Source organism: Clarias gariepinus, chromosome 25 (genome assembly GCF_024256425.1).
Source record: "Clarias gariepinus isolate MV-2021 ecotype Netherlands chromosome 25, CGAR_prim_01v2, whole genome shotgun sequence".
Taxonomy (NCBI): domain Eukaryota; kingdom Metazoa; phylum Chordata; class Actinopteri; order Siluriformes; family Clariidae; genus Clarias; species Clarias gariepinus.
In genome coordinates, this window is record NC_071124.1 from 15,532,100 (window position 1) to 15,555,000 (window position 22,901).

The 22,901-nt window shown below is 39.0% G+C and overlaps 1 protein-coding gene across 2 annotated transcripts in view; it reads right to left on the reverse strand.

Moving 5' to 3' along the window:
* The window catches only part of gpc5c (glypican 5c), a 97,318-nt gene that overhangs the window by 71,772 nt on the left and 2,645 nt on the right, over nucleotides 1-22,901 (reverse strand). For both annotated transcript variants that reach the window (XM_053486571.1, XM_053486570.1), the window contains exon 2: nucleotides 800-961. In XM_053486571.1, the coding sequence (XP_053342546.1) occupies nucleotides 800-961 (162 nt within the window). The remainder of the gene's footprint in view (nucleotides 1-799; nucleotides 962-22,901) is intronic.

Here is a 22,901-nt window from a genome sequence, read left to right on the forward strand (position 1 = left end):
AATGGGTCCTGGCACAGAACAAGCCAACACCAGGAACTTTTCTGTCCAGGGGAAATACAGGGACGGTGTTTATAAGCATGAGAATGGGGAAAAAAATACTCAAGTCTAAATGTATTCAGGATAAAAACACACATTTTGACAAAATCAAACTCAAAATAATATGTTTTATAATTTATGAGTATTAATTATAAATAATTTATAAGACCCAAAACTCCTGAAATGACCTCTCCAATGATGTTCTCAGATAAAATGGTCCTAATTACAACCATGAAATATAGTAAAATAATAATAGTAATAATAACGAACATATCTAGTTACACAAAAAAAATCCTTCCTTAAACTCTTAACCAGTCATGCATAGCAAATCTCACACACATATGGGACATTAGCTACTGTAACAGTAGCAGACCTACCTAAAATGCATGGAAACAATTAAATAATTCTGCTTCTAACTGCTATGTTTGGTTAATGATAGAACTGGGATTAATCTTATGTGGAAATAAAATACATGTGCATTTCTGTAGCCACTAAAAGTGATATGAGTATATGATTTAGTGTGGTGCTACTCTTTTTTAATGAATCAGTCTGGTGTTCAGTTGCTTGATTGCGCTTTACAGTACATACATGCTTAACTGTTGATTAAAACATCCCATTTACCATTTCATTCTGTTTGCCAAACTAAATCTTTGGTCCTAATGTATTGCTTATAGCCACCTTTTTAACTAATGCATGTAGAAAGTACAATGATTCAGCATTTGAGTATGACTGCTTAATATGTATTATTTTTATTTATTCATACCATGAAAGGCAGCAGCATGGCTCGAGAGCAGGTATTTGAGTTCGAAGGTGTATGACTTGATATTCTGAACAGTATCCCTCAAGGCTGCCACTTTGTAGCTTTCCTCCATCTTACGATTACAGCAGGATGGTCCAGCATGCTTACACACCAACAGGTTCGCATCTGGTAAAAGGAAAGATAATTTTATTGTCCAGTTCTGATACACATACCGTAGCAGGTGACCCAATGTATACATATAATAATAATAATAATAATAATAATTATAATAATAATAATAAAAAGAAATAATAATCATTTAGTTTCAGGGCTTACTAAGAATTATACTTGGGATGCCTTTTTGTGTTTCATACAGTATGTAGGATGGGTTTTGCAAGATCATTAGATGTGAGCTAAAATCTCTGCAACATTTTATCAATGCATTTTTTCCTTTCATACACTGTGTACAGTATAGTGCCCTATAGGAATCAGGAGGCCACCTCATGTCAAGGGGCAACAAAAAAAGCAAATCGGGGAAAACTGACAATAATAGCACACACATTTTTAGTGTCAACCAACTGCCCAGCTAAATAAATCACCTGGGTCAATGACCAATTTAAGCCTCCACCATCACTATGCTGGAAAAAAAAAACTGGAGGATATTGGCACATTGCTCCCACATTTACATGGCAGGGAGTCGTGCTGAACCTAAGCCAGGGATGTTAAAAATAGACATCCTGCTACAGTACATGCACTTAGAAGCAATAGAGGTTTATCATATCCTGCCTAAAGAATTAGAAGAAGATGGAGAAAAAAAATGACAGAATAGACACATTTGAAAAGTTCTGTTTGCAGAGACAAAAACTTTTTTTGGCTCATGCTATGTCTGACTTCACTACTGTACATTACGTAAGTAAAAAAAAAAAAAAAAAAAAAAAAGGCCAGGCACAATGTCTAAAAAAAATCAGGCAATGCAAAGCAAAACAAATGACCTGAAAAATGCTTGCTCAGGAAAATCCAGGAAAAGTGACTGGGTTTTAACTATAATGGAATATACACATTTGCATAAGAGACATCCCTTTGGAAGAACGTTTTGACAAGACCCTGAGACATGCCTTCAACTAAATAAGAGTAATTGTCAGGTACCTCCTCCTGGATTCACATGGAACAAATGAAAGGGTACATGCACTAGTCTCTTGAACATAATGTTATAACAATGAGTTCAACGGCCTCCAAGTCGTGGCCTCACACAATTTTATTTAAATAGTAAATTTTTGGGATTCAGTGGAACTGAAGGTGCAGCCGACAAATCTACAGCAACTGCATGATGTTATCAAGTCAACATGGACCAACATTTCTGCGAAATGTTTCCAGCACCTTGTTGAATCTATGCAACAAAGCATTAAGACAGTTCTGTATGCAAGTTACTCCAGCTCAGTACTAACAAGGTGTACCTAATGAAGTGGTTAGCCCATGCACATATATATTTACATTCAGCATTTTGCAGCCCAGAGTGACTTCAAATTCTTCACCAACAAATACAACATGATACTGGTTCACGAGGTCATGAAGTACAAATGCCACCTACTGTAGTTGCCGTAATAACACTGTAATAACACTTTTATCTTCCGTTGATATTGCATTTTCTCATTCACACTCTACCTTTAAGAACGTAATTTACATATTATTTCCTTAACTACTTACAGTATTTCCCAACTGTCATGTCATTACAAGAATCACTCTCAAACACCAGTGTCACCTTAGACAATAACTACCAACAAACACATTTACCGTCTGGTCTCCAAAGTAATAATTCATCATACCTGGTTTCAATGTCTTTTGGTACAATGAAACACAACATGCAAATGCAACTGTCTCTGCCGCTTGACACATTTTTGTGCAACAACGCAGGTCTCGCGAGAGGCAGATCCGCAAGGAAATGCAGGCAGATCTGTGGTCACTCTTATGTGCAGTTTCTAGGCAACGCCACCATGGGGTCAATCAGCAGAGACACATCACTCCTGGTAGCGCATCTATTTAAACTAGCATGATGTCCGCCTTGTGTTCCTCCTGTAGTTTGTCTCCAGGCCTCTAGAGGTCATTTGTGTTCCCCTTAGCCTTAGTTTTTCCTTGTGTTTCCTCATTAGTTATTCAGATCATCTGTGTCTTGTTTCCCCTCAATGTATTTGAGCTGTTCATTTTCTCCCCTCTTATTCTTGGTTTTTGAGTCCCTGCGCTGTGTCTCCTGCTGAACGTCCGTCACGACTCAGAGTTCCCTGTTGTAAGTTCCTCAGTCCTTTTACTTTTGATTGTTCATTCCCTGGCTGTTTTCTTCGCTTGTGGAAGTTTTAGTTTGAGAGTTTATTGTTTTGTTAATTTTTCATTCATCCCTCAAGTTAAGAAGAACCTTGGTTGATTATAAACTGCCTGTTTGTAAACTTCTCAGCCTTCACCCAGGAGACCTGGGTTCAAGCTCCCAGCCTGACACAAACATGCAACCATTAGGTAGCATCCGGTAAGGAGGATGTCGCTCCAGTAGAGCTAAAGATCAAGATCAAAAAGACAAAGGCAAGACCAAGACAAAGAAAAGCACGAGATTATAAGTGAAAAGACACAAATGTTAGAACAACAAAGAATGAGAAAGTGTAAGTTTCCAAATCGAGAAGACTGAGAAGCTTTGAGTTTTTTCAGTTTTATTTAAGTTGCCATTTGAGTTTCATTAATAAGCCCACATAATCCCTGAACAGAAAGGTCTTCCCGACAATGGACAGCCACTCTCGCACACTTCTATTTCACTGACCCCCTTCTAAAGCCCTGCATAAGGGCTTTTACTTTCATTATTGCTGTACATCTTTTGACACGGCGATCAAACCTGACAGAAAACATAACATTTTTACATTTTTTTATTTCAATAATTTTATCCTCGACATGTTTACTGCATGAATTAATTTAGCAGAATGTAAAAAAAATTGCACTAATAATTTGAAACCTAATTAGATCATAGCCTTAATGCACAAGCCTAGTCATAAATACTCACTCAATATCCTTTTTCATTTCCTCATTAGGGTGATGATCTAATGCTGGCCACTGCTGGAACCCTTAACTTAAGCCCTCACTTCACACAAACACACACACACACAGTTACATTCACAAAAAAGGGACACTTAGTACTGTCAATCAAACACAGACAGCCCTGTCCATTTAATTGTAATGAAGATTTTGAGAGCACACACGTAGGCACACGCTCAACATTCTGGCATACACACCATACTGACATCACAGACGGAATTAACTGCTGCGACACTGGAGCCCTCAGAAATTGAGGCCCAGGATTGCACACAGCACCTAGGCCCTTAACAGAGGCAGGGAAGGGGATTGGGGAAAAGGGAAAGGGATAGGAAACAGGGACAGACAGCCTATGCAATGAAACCTGACCCTAAGAAATGTCTCTCAAGCATTCACTCACTATCACTCCTCAACCCTGACCCAAGCTTTGTGTCACTCATTCCAAATCTGGCCTTGAAACACAATAGGGGTGGATACCTCTCACCATCTCTCGCTATAAGCATACCCTGGCAACGCATCAGTGTGGCTTAATTATCTAGGTTGCACCAGCTGCCGTGAAATCATAACCTTTCTTTTTTTCTTCTTTTACTTAACATTCAAACATCTGATCACATGCTGTCTTTCATATGATCTTCTTGCTGTCATTTCAGCTGTCTTTTTAGTATTCTTGTGTAATTCCTAAACATCCAATAACGAAAAAACTATGCATTAACAAATTATAAGTCTTATTAAGAGTTGTGTTTTATGTGTTTGTTTATGAGGACATTCTTTTCTGATTCTGTTCTATGCTCTGAGAGAAAAAGCTAAATGCTTCTGATTATTGTATATTCCCGGTACAACATAAAGTGTAATGTAATGATATGAGAGCCATAATTTTATTCTGGATGTTCATGTATGAAACAGGAAGGGAGTGTGTCAGAAGGGCTTAACTGAACTAACACCAGGATCTAAACACTCAGCTGTGACATAACATACCGTGGTATACTGGCCACAAGTTTAAATAGAGCTTGTTAGGATTTAAAGGATTTCACATGTACAATTTGCCTCTTCCGACTTTGTCATGTTCATTATCCTAAAGCTTATACACTTTCTGACCAGTGACACAATGTGGTGGCCAATGCATTCAGGTCATCAACTGACTTCGTTTTATTGTCACATGCTGTTGAGCCTGGACCTAACCAACTGAAGCAAACCCAAACCATAACACTGCATCCAGTACAGTGTACAGTGAAGTTTTCCATATTTTGTCACATTACAACCACAAACGTAAATATATTTTATGGGAATTTTATGTGATTGACCAACACAAAGTGGCACATAATTGTGACGTAAAAGGTAAATGATACTGGTTTAAAACAAACAGCATCATGAAGCCCAAAGAACACACCTGACAGGTCAGGGATAAAGTGGTGGAAAAATGTAAAGCAGGGTTCGGTTATAAAAAATAACATTTTTTTATTTTTTTAGAACAAATAGAACAAAAATGGAAAGAGTATGGCACAACTGCAAACCTACCAAGACATGGCCATCCACCTAAATTTACAGGCCAGGCAGGGAGAGCATTAATCAGAGAAGCAGCAAAGAGGACCATGGAAACTCTGGAGGAGCTGCAGCGATCCACAGCTCAGGTGGGAGAATCTGTCCACAGGACAGCAATTAGTCATGCACTTCATAAATCTGGCTTTTTATGGAAGAGCGGCAAGAAGAAATAAAAGCCAAAGAATTCCGATTTGCAGTTTGCGACAAACCATGTGGGGGGTTTAGAAAACACGTGGAAGAAGGTGCTTTGGTCAGAGGAGACCAAAATTTGAACTTTTTGGCCTACAGTGCATCCGGAAAGTATTCACAGCGCTTCACTTTTTCCGCATTTTACCATGTTACCGAAGAAAAAACATCTTGTAGCATCAACTTAAAAAGACTTAAGTCCTTCAGGTGCCTTTTGGCGAACTCAAGGTGTCTGTCATGTGCCTTTTACTAAGCATTGGCTTTCGTATGGCCACTCTACCATGCAGGCCTGATTGGTGAAGTGCTGCAGAGATAACTGTTCCCTTTCAAAGGCTACACTCGATGCTGCGTGAAAACGCTATGGGAAACATCTTGTCATGTTGCCGGTTGTGAAGCATGTGTATATCAAACACGGTCGGGTGACGTCATCTAATGAGACGCACCTGCAGGTTATAAATAGGAGTGAACCGGAAACATTCCTCAGATCTTTTGTCTTCACTGACCTTGTTGTGTATGCGTCTGTGTTTAAACCAGCAAAATAAGAAAGTGTTTACCTTACCGATATGGCAGAGTTTTAATTGAGATATCCCTCCGTGTCTGATAAATACATATTTATCGGAGGGCGATCTCTACACTTTACTGCTTCAAATAAAGTGCTTGCGTGCGCCCCACATTCCTTGAGAAGCTCTGGGCCGCGGCGCATTTCTGGGGCTTAAAATGCGTGTATCCAGCAGAGCTGTGAGAGACGGATTTAAAACTCCTATTTCTCACTCCCTCGTTGGATCGGAAAATTCCTCTGTCCGCTCGCAAGCGTGCGCTGCGCTTCTTGTGAATGGGCAAGGATAAACATTCTCTCTCGCTCTGCGGAGATAAAAATAGCAACCAAGCACTTAAAAAAATAAAAAATTAGATGGCAGGTTCTGTCGGGTGGCCGGGGGGCGGAGCCTCAACGACGCTCTCTCCCTTTTTCTTAGCAATCTCCATATGAGTTAACCCTTTCATAGAGAAGCCTGTATTCATCCTTGTTTTCCTGCCATCTACTGTACTTATTTTTTTGTTTAAATATAGTTGAGGTGGAAGCACAGGGTTATATGATGATGCCCAGATAGAAGAGACGCTTCCAGGCCATCTCTCTCCTGGAACATCATCCTCCCTGAAAAGCTAATACTTCCTTTCAAGCTGTGTAGACTTTTTATCTTCCCTAAAGGGAAAAGCTGTTCAGGCAGCAGGTCTGGTTGGTGCTCCATTGCACACCATGACGGTTTTGCAGGCCTACCAGGCTGACCTGCTGAGAGACTTGAGTACTGGCAGGGCTCTTCAAGATAGGGCGTTCTGGAATTACGCCGGGCCACAGACTCGTGGCTGAATCTCAGCGGCATCAAGCTCATTGGCCCCCCAATGGGGAGAGGCACGCAGAATTCCTTTCGAGAATGAAGTGTTCTCCCTGGCACCCCAGGAGGTCGGTGTTTTTGCTCCGCCACCACTGGTGTTTCGGGCAACACCAGTCTTTAATAAAGTTTTGCCTCTTCGGTTTTTCCTGCCATGTTTCAGGATGCCTAACATCTAACATCGCCCAGACTTTTGCCACTTTTAGAGAAACTGGCAGCATGAAACTACTGCCAAGCATATCTCCTTGGGTACTAAGCACTGTAGAGAGAAACTACAGGAAGTTCTCACATCACCCTCCGTGTTTCAATGGCGTGGTCTCCACTTCCGTGAAACCGGAAAGTGTGCATCTGCTGACAGAAGTTGCTGGAGAATGGAGCCATGGAACATGTTCCCCTACCAGACAGTGAGTCAGGCTACTTCAGTCGGTATTTCTTGGTTCCCAAGAGGAACGGGGGGCTACGTCCAATTTTTAGATTTTCGCGGGCTGTTCCGCTATTTAAAATAAATAAATACAGCTTCAAAATGTTGACTGTCAAAGTGATTGCTCTCAAATCCTACCAAGCGATTGATTTGGGACAAGGACGCTTACTTCATATAGAAATATTGCCACAACACAGGACGTTCCTAAGGTCGCTTTCGGGGGGGGAAACTTACCAGTATCGGGTCCTTCCATTTGGTCTAGCTCTCTCACCCACACATACTGTATACGAAATGCATGGATGTAGTTCAGGCACTTACGACTCCAGGGCATCCATATTTGAATTACATAGACGACTGGCTGGCCCAGTCTCAGTAGCTAGCGCTTTGACATCAGCATGTCGTCCTAGCTGATCTTTGTTTAGGATTAAGACCCAATGCCACGAAAAGCGTGCTCTTTCCTGTTCAGAGGACAACATATTGGGTGTCACATGGGATTCGATCGTAAGCGGGCACAGCTGTCTCCCGCACGTGTTGAATCCATTCTCAACACCCTCAAGGAAATCAAGCTAGACCAGAAGGTAACCATCACTTTCATGTACCTTAGCTCTTATGGCAGCTGTAGCCACGGTGACACCTTTGGGCCTTCTGCACATGAGAGCATTTCAGTTGTGGCTAAGAACCAGGGGATTTCACTCTAGGGCCGCTAAATAGCTAGCGCACCAGGTTCCTGACCCTCAGGACGATTTACATTCCAGGGCATATGAATGTGGGAGAAGTTGTACTGTCCAGTCAATCTCTGACACACGGGGAATGGAAACCCCACCCCGAAATAGTCAGTCAATCTGGGAGAGATTTCAGGTAGAAGAGGTGGACCTCTTTGCCTTACAAGATCAACAAATGTCCCCTTTACTACTCTCTGACTCTTCCAGCTACCCCTGGTCTGGACGCCTTGGCCCGTACATGGCCCTGGTTACGCCTTTATGCGCTTTTCCTGATAGCTCTGCTACCAGGAGTCTTGGCGAGGGTCCATCAACAGTGTTTGCGCCTCTTATTGACAGCGCCCTGTTGACCGACCAGAGTGTGGTTCTCGGATCTAGTATCCTTCTTCAACAGCTCACCATGGGTGATTCCAATGAGGTGGGATCTTCTGTCTCAGGCGCAGGGGACGATATTTCATCCCCGGCCCGAGTTTTGAAAACTTCACGGTAAGTCCCTGAACGGGACCAACTAAGTCAAGCTGATCTTCCAGCCAGCGTAATTAAGACTGTTCTAAGTGCTAGGGCTCCCTCCCCTAGAAGCGCTTATGCCCTTAAATGGAATGTATTTGAAAGTTGGTACATGACGAAGCAGGTAGACCCAGTCCACTGCCGAAATGTTTCAATGCTGGAGTCTCTGCAGGAAAAATTGTCCTAGGGCTTGTGCCCTAATACCCTCAGGACGTATGTAACTGCTATTTAAGCCTGCCACGTCCTGACTGGTGGGGTTACTGTGACACGGTCCCTTTTGTGGGTTTTATCTATCGTGCCCGAAGAGCCAATTGACACCCTTGAACCACTAGAGTCAGCGCCTCAGGTTTCTGACCTTTAAGATGGTTTTTCTAAGGGCTGTTACCTCTCTGAGAGGATTGGAGATCTGTCAGTCTCCCTATCCTGCCTAGACTTTGCCCCTGGGCTAGTCAGGGCCATTTTGCATCCTCACTGAACTATCTTCCAAAAGTTCCATTCTCAACATGCACCCGGGGGGGCGGCCGCCACTACACTGGGTGAGAGATGCTATTGCCCTCTCCTATGAGACGCGTGGGCTCACTTCGCCTCTAGGAATCAGGGCTCATTCCCCCGCAGCAAGTGTGTGACGCGGCGAGGGGGTCCTCTCCGCACACATTTGTTAGATTTTATAATCTGGATGTCCATGCCACTCCGAGCTCACGGGTCCTCGAGTCAGTTTCCCAGATATAGTTCTGAGACCTTCTCGGCCTTGTGCGCACACGCTACACAACCTTGGGGTCCAGACACTTGCAGTGTGGTGGCGTTGGTATTCTCGTTCCCATAGCGTTTTCACGCAGCATCGAGTGTAGCCTTTGAAAGAAAACGTCTCGGGTTACTTTGCTGTAACCCTGTTCCCTGAAAAGGCGGGAACGAGATGCTGTGTCCCAATGCCGTACTGCCTACGTGACCGGACGTCCGTTCAGACAAATCAATCTGAGGAATGTTTCCGGTTCACTCCTATTTATAACCTGCAGGTGCGTCTCATCAGATGACGTCACCCGACCGAGATTATATAAGCCAAAATGTGGCGTGTTTGATACACACATGCTTCACAACCGGCAACATGACAAGATGTTTCCCATAGCGTTTTCACGCAGCATCTCGTTCCCGCCTTTTCAGGGAACAGGGTTACAGCAAAGTAACCCGAGACGTTCTTATGAGCTTGTTCTCTCTTCACAGAGAAACACTGGAGCTCTTTTAGAGTGTTCTTGGAGGGTCAATCTTATGAGCATCCCGTTAGAGTCTGCAAAAGACTTGAGCCTGGGTGGAGGTTTATTTTTCAACAGGACAACAACCCTAAACATTCAGCCAGAGCTGCAATGGAGAGGTTTAGATCAAAGCATATTCATGTGTTGAATGCCCAGCCAAAGTCCAGAACTAAATCCAATTGAGAATCTGTGGCAAGACTGCTGTTCACAGATGCTTTCCATTCAATCTGATCAAGGTTGATCTATTTTCCAAAGGAAATTGGGCAAAAATAGAGCTAGTAGAGACATACCACAAAAAACTTGCAGCTGAATACTAAATGAATACTTTTGCAAGGCACTATATAGTGGGCACTAAGTATGATGAATGCATCGTTTCCTGTGCTTCCTTTCTTGCTACTGTATGACACTCCCATCACTCTGGAATCGGGTCAGTCTAACTCATCAGATTACATTACTTTTTTTATTGACCCAAAATCCAATATTTATGCTTCCAAGCAAATAAAAGTTATTTTTCTGATTAGCCAGACTAATAATTTTTTTTCTTTTGTTTTCACAAAGCAATCGAAATCTTAATGAGTATGCGTTGCATCATGTATGTGTAAATGCACTTACTTCCACTATTAAACATAACTGTTTTTTTTACTCTGTTTTTTTTTTTTTTGCTTCACCAAGCATTTAAGTTTTCTTTATTCATGATTTTTTTTTCCCCAACCACATAAAGTTGATGGTTTATCACTGTCCTGCCCCGTTGTGGTGCAACCCAATTCCAAATTTCAAATATCATAAGTTCTGTTCTTTGCTTGATGCAGGCTAAAATTTTGAAATGGCAACCAAGCACTGGGTTGGTACAGAGCCATGAATTATGTATAACATGTCTGTAGCAGTTTTCTTACCTTTTCTTTGCAGCAAGGAGTATGTTGGACTACCCACTGAGCACAGGGAAAAGACTGCATTTATCACAATTAAACCATATTGAGTTACAGTAATTTTGGCCAAATCTACAGTATATAGACACCAGTAAATTATGGTGTCTTTTTAAGCTTAAATAATATGATGGAAGCTGCTGAACCAGGACAATAAAATTACATACTATATGTTTAATGTTGCTGTCGCAGATTAGTACCCCCAGGTTAGGTTTTTGTTGTTGTTGTTGTTGTTGTTATTTTCATCAAATGTCTTCTAAAGAGTGTCCTTTACAAATGAATATTAATCAACAAAAAGTTTACTGGGAAATCATAAAATTATTGTAAGAATCATAAGGGAAACATATAGAAAACACGTATCATTGTAACAACAGTGTTATACAGATTTAAACATTAACTTACTAAACATTTGCCAGGGACAGTGACCTGGCATTTGAAAAGGATGAAAAAAGGGGAAATGTTAAAACTATAAAGAGTAGCCTACCTTAATCATAATGTCAGCCAAACAACCAATAAATCTAGACATTTAGAACTTATCATGTGACTCGGCCTAAAATAACCCAAAGAGTAGTATAATGAGAATAGCAGAATAACTACGATAATTTATGCCACATAATTAATCATGGTAAAAGTTAAAATTACACAATATAGTAATTGTGTTCTGAAGCTTTCACTCCAGGGTTGTTTTTGTGTCCCGTGGCTCCTCAGGCCTACGGTACATTTATCTTCTAAACTTCTAATCACCCAGAGGTGACCAATCCTCGCTGCTTACTTAGATGGATTAAGAGCTTAATTCCATTCTCATTGCTCACACCCTCATAAACAAATTAGAAAAAAAAATGTGCTTTTGATCTGAGGTAATGCAGTCCAAAAACTTGTCTAAAATTTTATTAAGCAAATCAATGCCTGTAGAGATGTGGCCATTAAAAACAATGCTTAAAATAGTAATAGATTATGCATGCCTGGATGATGAGCAATTTTAGCAGTGATGTGGTGGTTGGGTGTGTGGTGTGTGTGTGTGTGTGTGTGTGTGTGTGTGGGTGTGTGTGTGTGTGTGTTGAGGCCTGAACTCCATAAGAGATCTACAGTAAGGGTGTGCTCTGGTATCTGACCATAAAATGTTACCATAAGATCCATTTTTATAAGTTTTATAAGTTGAGAGGTGGGAGCATGTATTGAACTTGTTTATTCAGCAGATCCCAGAGATGTTCAGTTAGATTTAGATCTGGGGATTTGGAGGCCATGTCAACACATAGAATGGTTTGTCTTGTCCCTCAAACCATTCCTCAACAATTTTGCAATGGGACAGGTTGCATTATTCTGCTGAATGATGCCATTGCCTTTATAATATCACCAAATATCATCACCATCAATGGCTGTATTTTGTCAGAAACAATCGTCCTTAGGTAAGCAACACACATGGACAGGCCGTATATTGGATATATATCCAGTGGTCTATAATAAAAATTTTAGTGCTATTTGTTAATATCTATAGTGCATGGATGAGTAACATAACATCTACACAGTTCCTTCTATTTTATTAGTTAGTGTTAGCTAGCAAAACGGTAAGATTCCATTTATTGCTAAAGACGACCAGCATCTTTTAGGGTGGAATGTTTTATTGGGTGTTATTTAATGCATGAATTAATTTGAATATGATGTTTATGAATCAAGAACTTAAATTTTACTAGACCATTCTGCCATGTATCATTTCAACTTATTGTGAACTCCTTATTGTGACAACTTATTGTGAGCATACAGACATGACCATTTTGGACTACTGTACAAAGCTTAACACAATGCTCCAAGGTCATGTTCACAGTTAAGAGAATACTGATCATGCACACCTGTTAACAATTACACCCACAAAACCTATATAAACAGGATCTTCACTCAGGATCAGGATCTGCTAGTACTCAGTGTGCTGCTTATCCAGCCTTGCATTCTGTGATCTTGTCTTTCTAGTTTGACCTACTGTACTTTTGTATTCTCTCATACTGTGGTTTTTGGATATGCTTCTAATACTTCTGGAAAGAACAGAACCAGAAGTATGCTCGTTAATTATGCTGTATTTATTTCATTAAACCTTGTAACCTGCTACTGCATCCATCTTAGCATCATAAACTTTTTTCTCTTTCATGACATATGCTTTACTAGTAACTAGATCATCAAGTACAGTAGAACCTCGGATTACGAGTAACGCGGTTTACGAGTGTTCTGCAAGACGAGCAAAGATTTTTAATAAAATTTAACTTAAAAAATGAGCGCTTTCTTGGTTTACGAGCACCAAGTATCATGTTTCACGCATGCGCTTCTTGTTTAGGGCGCCGAGCGTCACGTGATCAGAACTGGGCCAACGGTTTTTCTCTCTCTGGAGCTGCGGAATCGTCTCCCCTGCTGGGACTTGCTCGTCTCTTACTGGTATAATCAACATCTGTGCACGCATGTACTGTTTCTTATAACACACGTGTGTGCGGGCGAGTAAGGCAAAAGAAATTCTCAATACAGAGGTTAAAAATCTATTTTCTTCCTCATCGCGGTGTGTTTGTGTGTGTGTGTGTGTGCGTGCGCGCGAGCGTAATTAGACACTGTGCCGGCTATGTGTGTGTTTGTGTGTGTGTGTGTGTGAAACCCTCACACTCGCACAGAAATGAAGGCAAGAGACACACACTCTGCTCTCCGAAGAAACTCTGTCGCAAATCTTTTCAGAGGTAAGGTGCTGGGTCATTTGTTTGTTTGGAATACTTTACAGCAGTGATTCTGTTAGTTTGCGCTCACACGAGTGTCATTAGCGATGTTTATTGCTTTTTTTTAAATTTTTTTGATAAAACAGTGTAGCGGGAGAGAGACGTTAATTTATGACCTCTGTTTACGGAAGTGTAGTCCAGTGCGGGAGATGCATTGTGGGTAATGCAGTCCAGTGTGTGTAAACGCAAATGTGAGATTTAAGTTAGGATATTGAGCCTGAGTTTTGTTCTTCAGTAGTTTTTTTGTTGGATTTAAATGCAGGATCCACCCGAAAGTTTGTACTATAACCTGACAATGCAGAAAATAAAAGAACGGGCATCGACCAGTTTGTCCATCTCATCATTACACGAGCATGGATTAACGGACTGTTAATGAGTGTGTGAGTGTGTTTAAACGAGAGAAGAAAGTTTTAATGTATAAGATGAGGAAAGGGAGACAGGAGGGGCTGAAAGCAAGAGTCTCCACTTATTTTAGCCTCACACACACACACACACACACACACACACACACACACACGCATGCACACATAGCACCTGCATGCACAAAGGGAAACGCTTCTCTGCCGGGATTTATTTTTAACTTTTTTGAAAGGTAACGTGCAGGTTAATTTGTTTGATTTTTACTTAATATTTTGTATGAATTATTTTTATGTATTTATTTTTTTGGGCTGTAGAACGAATAATTTAAGTTTCCATTATTTCTTATGGGAAAATAAATTTGGTTTACGAGTGTTTTGGAATACGTGCCCACTTCCGGAACGAATCATGCTCGTAATCCGAGGTTCCACTGTACTTAAAAAATATTTTGCTTAATGCTTAATTGTGAATAATACTGTAGGTTTCAGGATCAGGATCTACATATATAAGCTTCTCATTTTTAAACGACCATGTAAAAAAGGCATTCTGAGATTGTGGCAAAGATTTTTTTTCAGTTTTAGAAGGGTCAAATTAGTGGCTTTCATCAAGAAAAGAAAACAACTATGGAGAATACTAAAACAAAAAAAATTGGTGTAGGAACTGAAAAATATTTAAAATGTATAAAACTGTTTTGACAATTGCAGATTTAGGAGTTCAGTGGTGAGCCATTAACTTTAAGGAACAAATTTGGTCGAAAAAACATCCTGAGTGAGCATAATGGGAGCTCACTTAAACATTTGTGAAAATCCAATAGTAAAAAAATATATGTTTATTTTAAAACTAAAACATTATTTAATATTAAAATTAAGAGCATTTCCCCATGCACAATGAGATAAGAACTTAAGGGATTGGGACTAAACAGTTGTGTAGCTTCAAATAAATCATTTAGGCATTAGTTTGGTAGGGAGCATAAAGAATGGACTGTGAAGCACTGAAAAAAGGTTATGTACTTTAATGAGCCCAGATTTTCTTTTTTCCAGAGCGATAGGCGCATCAGGGTATAAATTGATGCACCCATCATGACTTGAGGCTACTGTCAGCATGTGAGAACAGTGTTATGATCTGGGGTTGCTTCTATTGGCCAGATCTAAATGCATTAACATTATGTACCTAAGAAAATGCAGACTACCTAAATATATTAAATGACAAGTAATTTTCGATTAATAGAAAAATGTAAATATGCCTGATGGCACAGGGATATTCCATATTAGCCCATTGAGAATCTTTGGAATGTGCTGGAGAAGAGTTTACACAGACTTTCCAACTATCTCATTTAAGATCTTGAAGACAAATGAATATGACTTTTTTGGCTAGGCTGCATATATGCATAATTTATTTATTTATTTTAATAATAATGACAATGATAATGATAATTTAATAATAATAACAATGAGGGAATGGCTTAGTGGAGTCGAGAAAGGGAAGGTTTAGTGATCCAATCTAAATAAATTTGCCTTTCAGCACTAAATAGACAGGCAGTGGTATAGTAAGAAGTAGCTGACTGAGCAAACTGGGGTTCAAAAGGAGAATATGTTAAAAGGAAGTCTGAAGAAAAGTAAATCTGAGTTAAAAAGGTGATGGCACAGGCATATTCCATATTACCCTATTGAGAATCTTTGGGATGTGCTGGAAAAGACAACTATGGGATCGAGGTCAATACGAGATCTTGGAGAAAGATGAATATGAGTCACTTGTACCATCCTTATATGTACAGTATATAGGTACAGTATCCTACGTATATAGGTACAGTATCCTATGATATATCCTGGTTAAGGTTTAACTTCCTTAGTTAAATTTATGGTTATCAGTTATAAATAAATAGAAACAGATAATCGAATTGTAGACAACAGTTAAGTCCGGGTCTCAGGAGGATATAAGAGGCAGACTTTACACCTTTCTAATTATGCTGTTTTGAGTTGTATTTATTTATTTACAGTATATACCAGTTCCACCACAGCTTAAATAGTTAAAAGTGGAAGTAGTAAACTGATACTAACCCTTATTTTAACAGTCCTTAATAGAGGAAACCCTCTGGCTTTGAACCCGCTGGCATAAGTTGTGAAGTCAAAATGTTTACCTGTTGGTTTTGTGAGGACCCCTGCTTAAAGAAAACATTCATCCAAAAGAACTGGTCAATAAAACTGCATTTCTGCAAGTACAGACAGTATTTATCTTATTTCACTGTTAATTACTGTGTGCCAACCAGAAAGTGTGCAAACTGGGTCAAAACAGGAAATGGGGGAGCTGGGGGGGTTGTGGTATATTGGAATATAAGGTTAACTATGGTGAATTAAAAAATTAGAAGAGAAACATCACTACTAATATGTTCATGTTTAAAAATCTAAAAAATATACTAGCTAAGACCTGAAAAAGTCCATCATCTAAGACTACACATATGCCTCAAGGTCCAGTCCTAATCAGATTCAGGACACACTGGGCACAGTAAACTTTTCATACACACATACACATACCACACAGACATTCTGCCAGTATGACCTTAAATGTTCTTTTCTACTCAAATAAATCGCCTTGCCTTACCTCTAGCTGGTCATCTAAACATACAGCATTAGACATTGCCTTATAACTACTACAAAAAAGCCATACATGTTTATCTGCTGAAAATAAACAAAGCTTGACAAGTTTTACATAATTACAGATTTGAAAATGTATGGACCATCATCTAAAGATGTTCTTTTTTTATAGAAAAATTAAGGAAACATTGTTGTTTAATTACTGTACATCTACTGACAAAAACATATCAGGCAGAGCCAATAATCATAATGATAATCATGATAATGTCCCACATAATGTACGGTATGTATCAAGTATCTATGTTTGAGCTGAAAAAAATAATCCCTGAAAAAGGTTTAAGTACAAACATAAATGCAAGCAAGAGGTCTGGAAGGTACTAGATTAAATGCTGGCAATTCTGCACAAGGCCCAACTCAGGGCTAATGTTGAGGAAAACAGTGAATTTAACACCTTGTGCAGCACCATGAAGAACACTGGGTTAAACAGATTCAGAACTGATTTCAGCACTAAGTTAAGGACATGCAGTGATACAGTAAGAACTAGCTGACCAAGCAAACTGGGGTTCATAAGGAGAATATGTTGAACGGATGTTAGAAAGAAAGTAAATAGGAGTTGAGAAGGTGAGGTTTTCTTCCAGTGCCAGAGATCAACTGTATGAATGTGGGTGCTGTTTTAAAGGTACCATCAAAGAGGAAAACACACTTTCATGCCCTGACCGAAGACTATTTAATGTTCTAAATAAGCCAAGTTAAAAAGGTCAAGGTAAAGGTAACAAAAATAGATATATATTTTTTTATTAAATACACGCATGCACGCATGCACACACACACACACACACACACACACACACACACATATATACTTATACATAAATTAAAAAAAAGCTAATTCCTATTCCTGCACCATACAGAATAAAAACCTTACCAGAAAAATAAGGATATGACCACAATATCGAAGACTATATCAAACATTAATGTTAGTTTATGTTTAGATCTTATTCATCTTATTTGTGTAATCAGTCATTATATAGTTTAGATATTTAGAGATCACATTAATCTACCCATGTTTCCCAGAGAGTGTCCCATAGATACTGTATCTGGTTAAATCTTTCCCATGGCACCTGCCACCCTTTTGTAGGGCCACATGACAGAAAGAAGATCTTAAACATCTAACTAGAATTAAAGATCAAATAATTGAAATTCATTTGCATATGAAGGGGCATTTAATGGGTGACATATAAAGAAATGAAAAGTTGAGAATGCAAACAGGTGTATTAAAAATTAAAAGTTTAATGTAAAATGGGTTGAAATTTGTGTTCAAAAAGTTTGTTATAAAAGTGTACATAAAGTGTAAGTAATATGCTTGTGTCTCAAAGTGTTTTAAATCTTGTGTGAAAATTCTACTTTGGCAATTAAAATGTACTTTCATATTATTTTAGGCACAATTTCAATATACATATTCTTATAACTATGACATACTCTATCTGGCATACATTCATTTAGATGAAAAGAAACCCCACAGAGAACAGCACAGTAAAAATGCTTATTTACTGTAGTCGTACTGTATACTGTAAATGTTGTGTCTTTTAAAAGTTGAGTTTTGTGTGCTATATTAAACGAAGTCATTAAAAAGAATGCCCTAATGCAAACCAATGCAAACAAAATATAAGTTTAAATTTTAAAATCTATGTAGGTAAAATAAGAAAGGTTTTTTGATACGCAGTAAGAATGAATTAATGAAGAAATAATTTATGCTTTATGTTTGTTAAGCTTCTTGTTCATTTCATACAGACATAAAAACATTAAATTTAAGTAATATTTTTTTTACTTTTTTTTTTTTTTTTACTTTTTTTTTTCCCCTATGAGTACAACATTAAACATCTTAATAACTTCATCTCTCTACAGAACCACATAATATAGATGATGTACTGCATGGAAAGAGTTATGTAGCTTTTTGAATGTCCTTGTGCAAAGTTGTAAAAAATGATTCATAATAGTGTCAAATTTAATAGAAAGTAATTCACAACAGTGTGGATTTTATTAGAAGGAGGTTTGGATTTACTGGATAGAAAGGGAATACCAAAATACTAAAGCCAGAGAAATGTAACTAAAACTACCTTGAGGTTTTGTTTTTTGTTTTTTAAAGAGAGAGAAAGAGAGAGTTTTTCTATAGGAGAGTTACAGAATGTTAGACTGACTCACTTTCAGTCAATGATGTGCTGATATAAGGTAATACAGGCTAATTAGAGTCAGACAGATTAAACCTCAGGGCAGTTTTCAATGAAATTATCTCTCTCCTCATTCAGTAATAGATAGCATGGGCTTTGAAACATCAGCACATAACCCTGATGTAGTTCACTTGGCTGCATTAATACGGATCATAACTTTAAGTAAACCAGTGGATAAGCAACTCTGTGGCATTGATTACTTAAGGCCCTTGCACAATATCTGGCAAAATGCCACCATAATTAATTAAAAGCCCTGTTTGGCAGGATTTTATATGTTGTGGTGAAATAATAAAAAAAAAGAAATTGTCTTGTAAATATGCTGTATTCTTGTTAAAATTGAAATGTCAGGTCTTCTATTTTTAATCAGTTTAATTTTCAAGTCGAGTTTACATATATGCTTTCAAGATTTTACCTTTAATACTTTATATACTGTCTGGCCAAAAAAAGTTGCACAATCTAGTACTGTATATCATTCGACCATTTTTAGTTTTTATTACAATGCATGATTCTTCATGCTCCCAGATACACTATTGCACTACATGAGTCCTAGAACATGCCCATGCCATTAGGGGAAAAAAATAACATAGTAGGATTAACCTGGTCATTTATTATATGCAGGTACTCAGCTGACTTTGTTTTATTGCCACATAACACATGCTCTGAAGTCTAGACCTGACTAAGAGGCTTGTACAGTGGGCACTATGCATAATGACAATTCAGGAGCTTCACCCTGATGCAGCAACTACCTTGGGAATAGGGTAGATCTGGACTGGGGGGAAGGCTACATGTTCAGTCGTACAGTCGTAGGTCAAAGCCACATGTGAGATATATGAATAACTAATGCAATTTATAATATGAAAGTTAATCCTTGCCAGTCTTGCTATGTATTTACCATGGACCATGGCATCTACTGGGTTCGAAGTCACCAAAATGTATCCGTAAAGTTAATGCTACAAAATGCAATAACACATACTGTAAAGGTAACACTTGAAAAAGTTTAATATCGTGCAAAAGTTTAACTTAAAACTTAATAACTACTATATTAAATAGACTAATTACATGAAAAGCAAGATAGTTTAAGCTGTGATTTGTCATAATTGAGATGATTATGGCATACAGCTCATGAAAACCGCAAATCCACAATCTCAGAAAATAAGAATATTACATGCAATCAATAAAACAAGGATTGTACATAAAACATATCGGACCTCTGAAAAGTATGAATATGCATATGTACTCAGTACTTGGTTTGGGCCCCTTTTGCAGCAATTACTGCCTCAATTACTTCTATCAGCTTGTGGCACTGCTGAGGTGTTATGGAAGACCAGGATGCTTCAATAGCAGCCTTCAGCTCTTCTGCATTGTTCGGTCTCATACAGTATCTCTCATCATTCTCTTGGCAATGCCCCATAGATTCTCTATGGGGTTTAGGTCAGGTGAGTTGGCCGATTGGCCGAGCTGGCCAATTAAGCACAGTAATCCCAATGGTCATTAAAACAGGCTTTTGGCAGTGTGGGCAGGTGCGAAGTCCTGCTGGAAAACGTCAGCATCCCCATAAAGCTCGTCTGCGGAGGGAAGCATGAAGTGCTCCAAAGTCTCCTGGTAGACAGCTGCGTTGACCCTGGACTTAATGAAGCACAGTGGACCAACACCAGTAGATGACATGGCTCCCCAAATCGACACAGACTGTGGAAACTTCACACTGGACTTCGAGAATTTTGCAGGGTGTGCCCCTCCATTTTTCCCTTAGACTCTGGGTCCTTTGTTTTCAAATGAGATGCAAAAGTTTCTCTCATCAGGAAAGAGGACTTTGGACCACTGAGCAACAGACCAATTCTTTTTTTCTTTAGCCCAGGTAAAACATTTCTAACGTTGTTTGTTGTTTAGGAGCGGCTTGACGAGAGGAATACAACATTTGATGCCCATGTCCAGGATTCCAGCCCCGGCCCTCTCCTTGTAAAAGTCCCCAACACTTTTGAATGGCCTTTTCCTGACAATCCTTTCCAGACTGCGATCATCCCTGCTGCTTTTTCTTCCACACTTTTCCTTTCCATATAACTTTCTATTAATGTGCTTTGATACAGCACTTTGGGAACATCCAACTTCTTTTGCAATTACCTTTTGAGGCTTTCCCTCCTTATGGAGGATGTCATTGATGGTTTTCTGCACAACTGTCAGGTCAGTAGTCTTTCCCATGATTGTGCTTCCTACTGAACCAAACTGAGAGACCATTTAAAGGCTCAGGAACTCTTTGCAAGTGTTATTGCTTTATTAGCTGATTAGAGTCTAGAATATTGAACCTTTTCACAATATTCTAATTTTCGGAGATTGTAAATTTGGGGTTTTCATGCGCTATAAGCCATAATCATCTCAATTATGAAATCTAGATTAAAATATCTTGCTTTGCATGTATTGAGTCTATATCATATATTAGTTTCACCTTTTAAAGTGCATTACTGAAATAAATTAACTTTCGCACGATTTTCTAATTTTGCGAGTTTCACCTGTATATTACAGTAATTATACTGTATATTAGTAAACTGGTGACATGATCACAGGCACCCAAGGTCCACCAATGCCTGCGTGGACCAAAAGCCAGTTCATCCAGTCCAAACTCCCAGAAAAGCCAATGCAGCTCATCCTGTACAGGGTTGCAGGAGGCCTGACGGGGCAAATCCATCGCAGGGTATAAACACACATACACTCACTCACACACTACAGACAATTCAAAATGCCAAATAGCCTACTCTGCATGTCTTTGGACTGTGGAGAGGCCAAAGCATGGAGCACCCGAAGAAACCCATCAAGCATGACAAGAACATACAAACTCCAAGCATACAGGCCGAAGGCAGGACTTGAGGCCCTGAACCCTCTACTCTGGAGATGTGAGGCCATAGTGCTAACTACTATGCCACCATGCCGCACACTATTCATCCAAGTCTTAATAATGTTTTAAATGGTTTCCTAAAACAATTCCTGTAATTTCAAATCTGATTAGTTGTTTTACTGCTTCCAATAATAATAATAATCATTATTATTATTATTATTATTATTATTATTATTATTATTAATTATAATAATAATAATAATAATAATAATTATTATTATTATTATTATTATTATATAAGTTATAATAATTGTAAAAGTACTACTCTAAACTTTTGTTTCTTTTTAACTTCACTTCAAAAAAACATTGGCATAAATAAATCTATGCTTTGTAAATCTCTTGAACAGCTCTGCATACAGGTTCCTTAGTGTCAGCGGTTAGAAACACATTGGCATGCCTGGCATTCCAGACTCCTGGTGCAGACTTCTTCTTGTCTGTGTCTACGGTCCTGCAGGCTGACTAAGCTCTGTGTCATTGCCCTGTGCCTGTCAGCTGTCCACAGTTAAAAGGGTAATTTAAGAAAGCTGTGCTAATATAAGAAACAACAGGAGTTAGCTAGTTAATGCCCACTGGTCTATCATAGGTATAATTCATTCATTAATTTTCAGGAAGTGCTTCCAGATACAAAAACATTGTGCACAGGCTGAAAATACACTGCACCATGCCCGCACACATTCACATATTGTGGAGTCATGTCGAAAGGGAAATTTAGCAGTGTGAATCTATCTATATGCATGTTTTGGTTAGGTGAAAGGAAACTAGATTTCTGTGTAGGGCTGTGGGGTGCCTGGAGCCTATCCCAGAGAGCTCAGGGCACGAGGCAGGGGATACCCTTGATAAGGTGCCAACCCATCTAAGGGCACAAGTACATTCCACTTAGTCAACTACGGGCAATTTGGAAACCCATCACCTTACAACATGGCTTTGGACTTGGAAAAGAAACCAGAGTACCCACAGGAAACCCTCAAAGCACAAAGGAGAACACACAAACTCTATGCACATGGACCAGTACACAATTTTTAAACCCCCAACCCTGCTAACCACTGAGCCACCATTCCTACAGGAAAGAAAAACCCAATACTAATCTTACCCTACCAAAATATTAAGCCTGTGCAATTTGTTGAACTACAAATAAATTATGAATTTTACAAATAATGGGGCCTAACTTTCTTCAGGTATCATAGGACATAAAACTTAAATATATATATATATATTTTTTTTTTTTCCTTTTCCACAATTATTGTGATATAGCAACCAACAAAATTCTTGTGAAAACAAATAAAAAAATAAGTTTAAAAATATAAATAAACCTGTTGCATA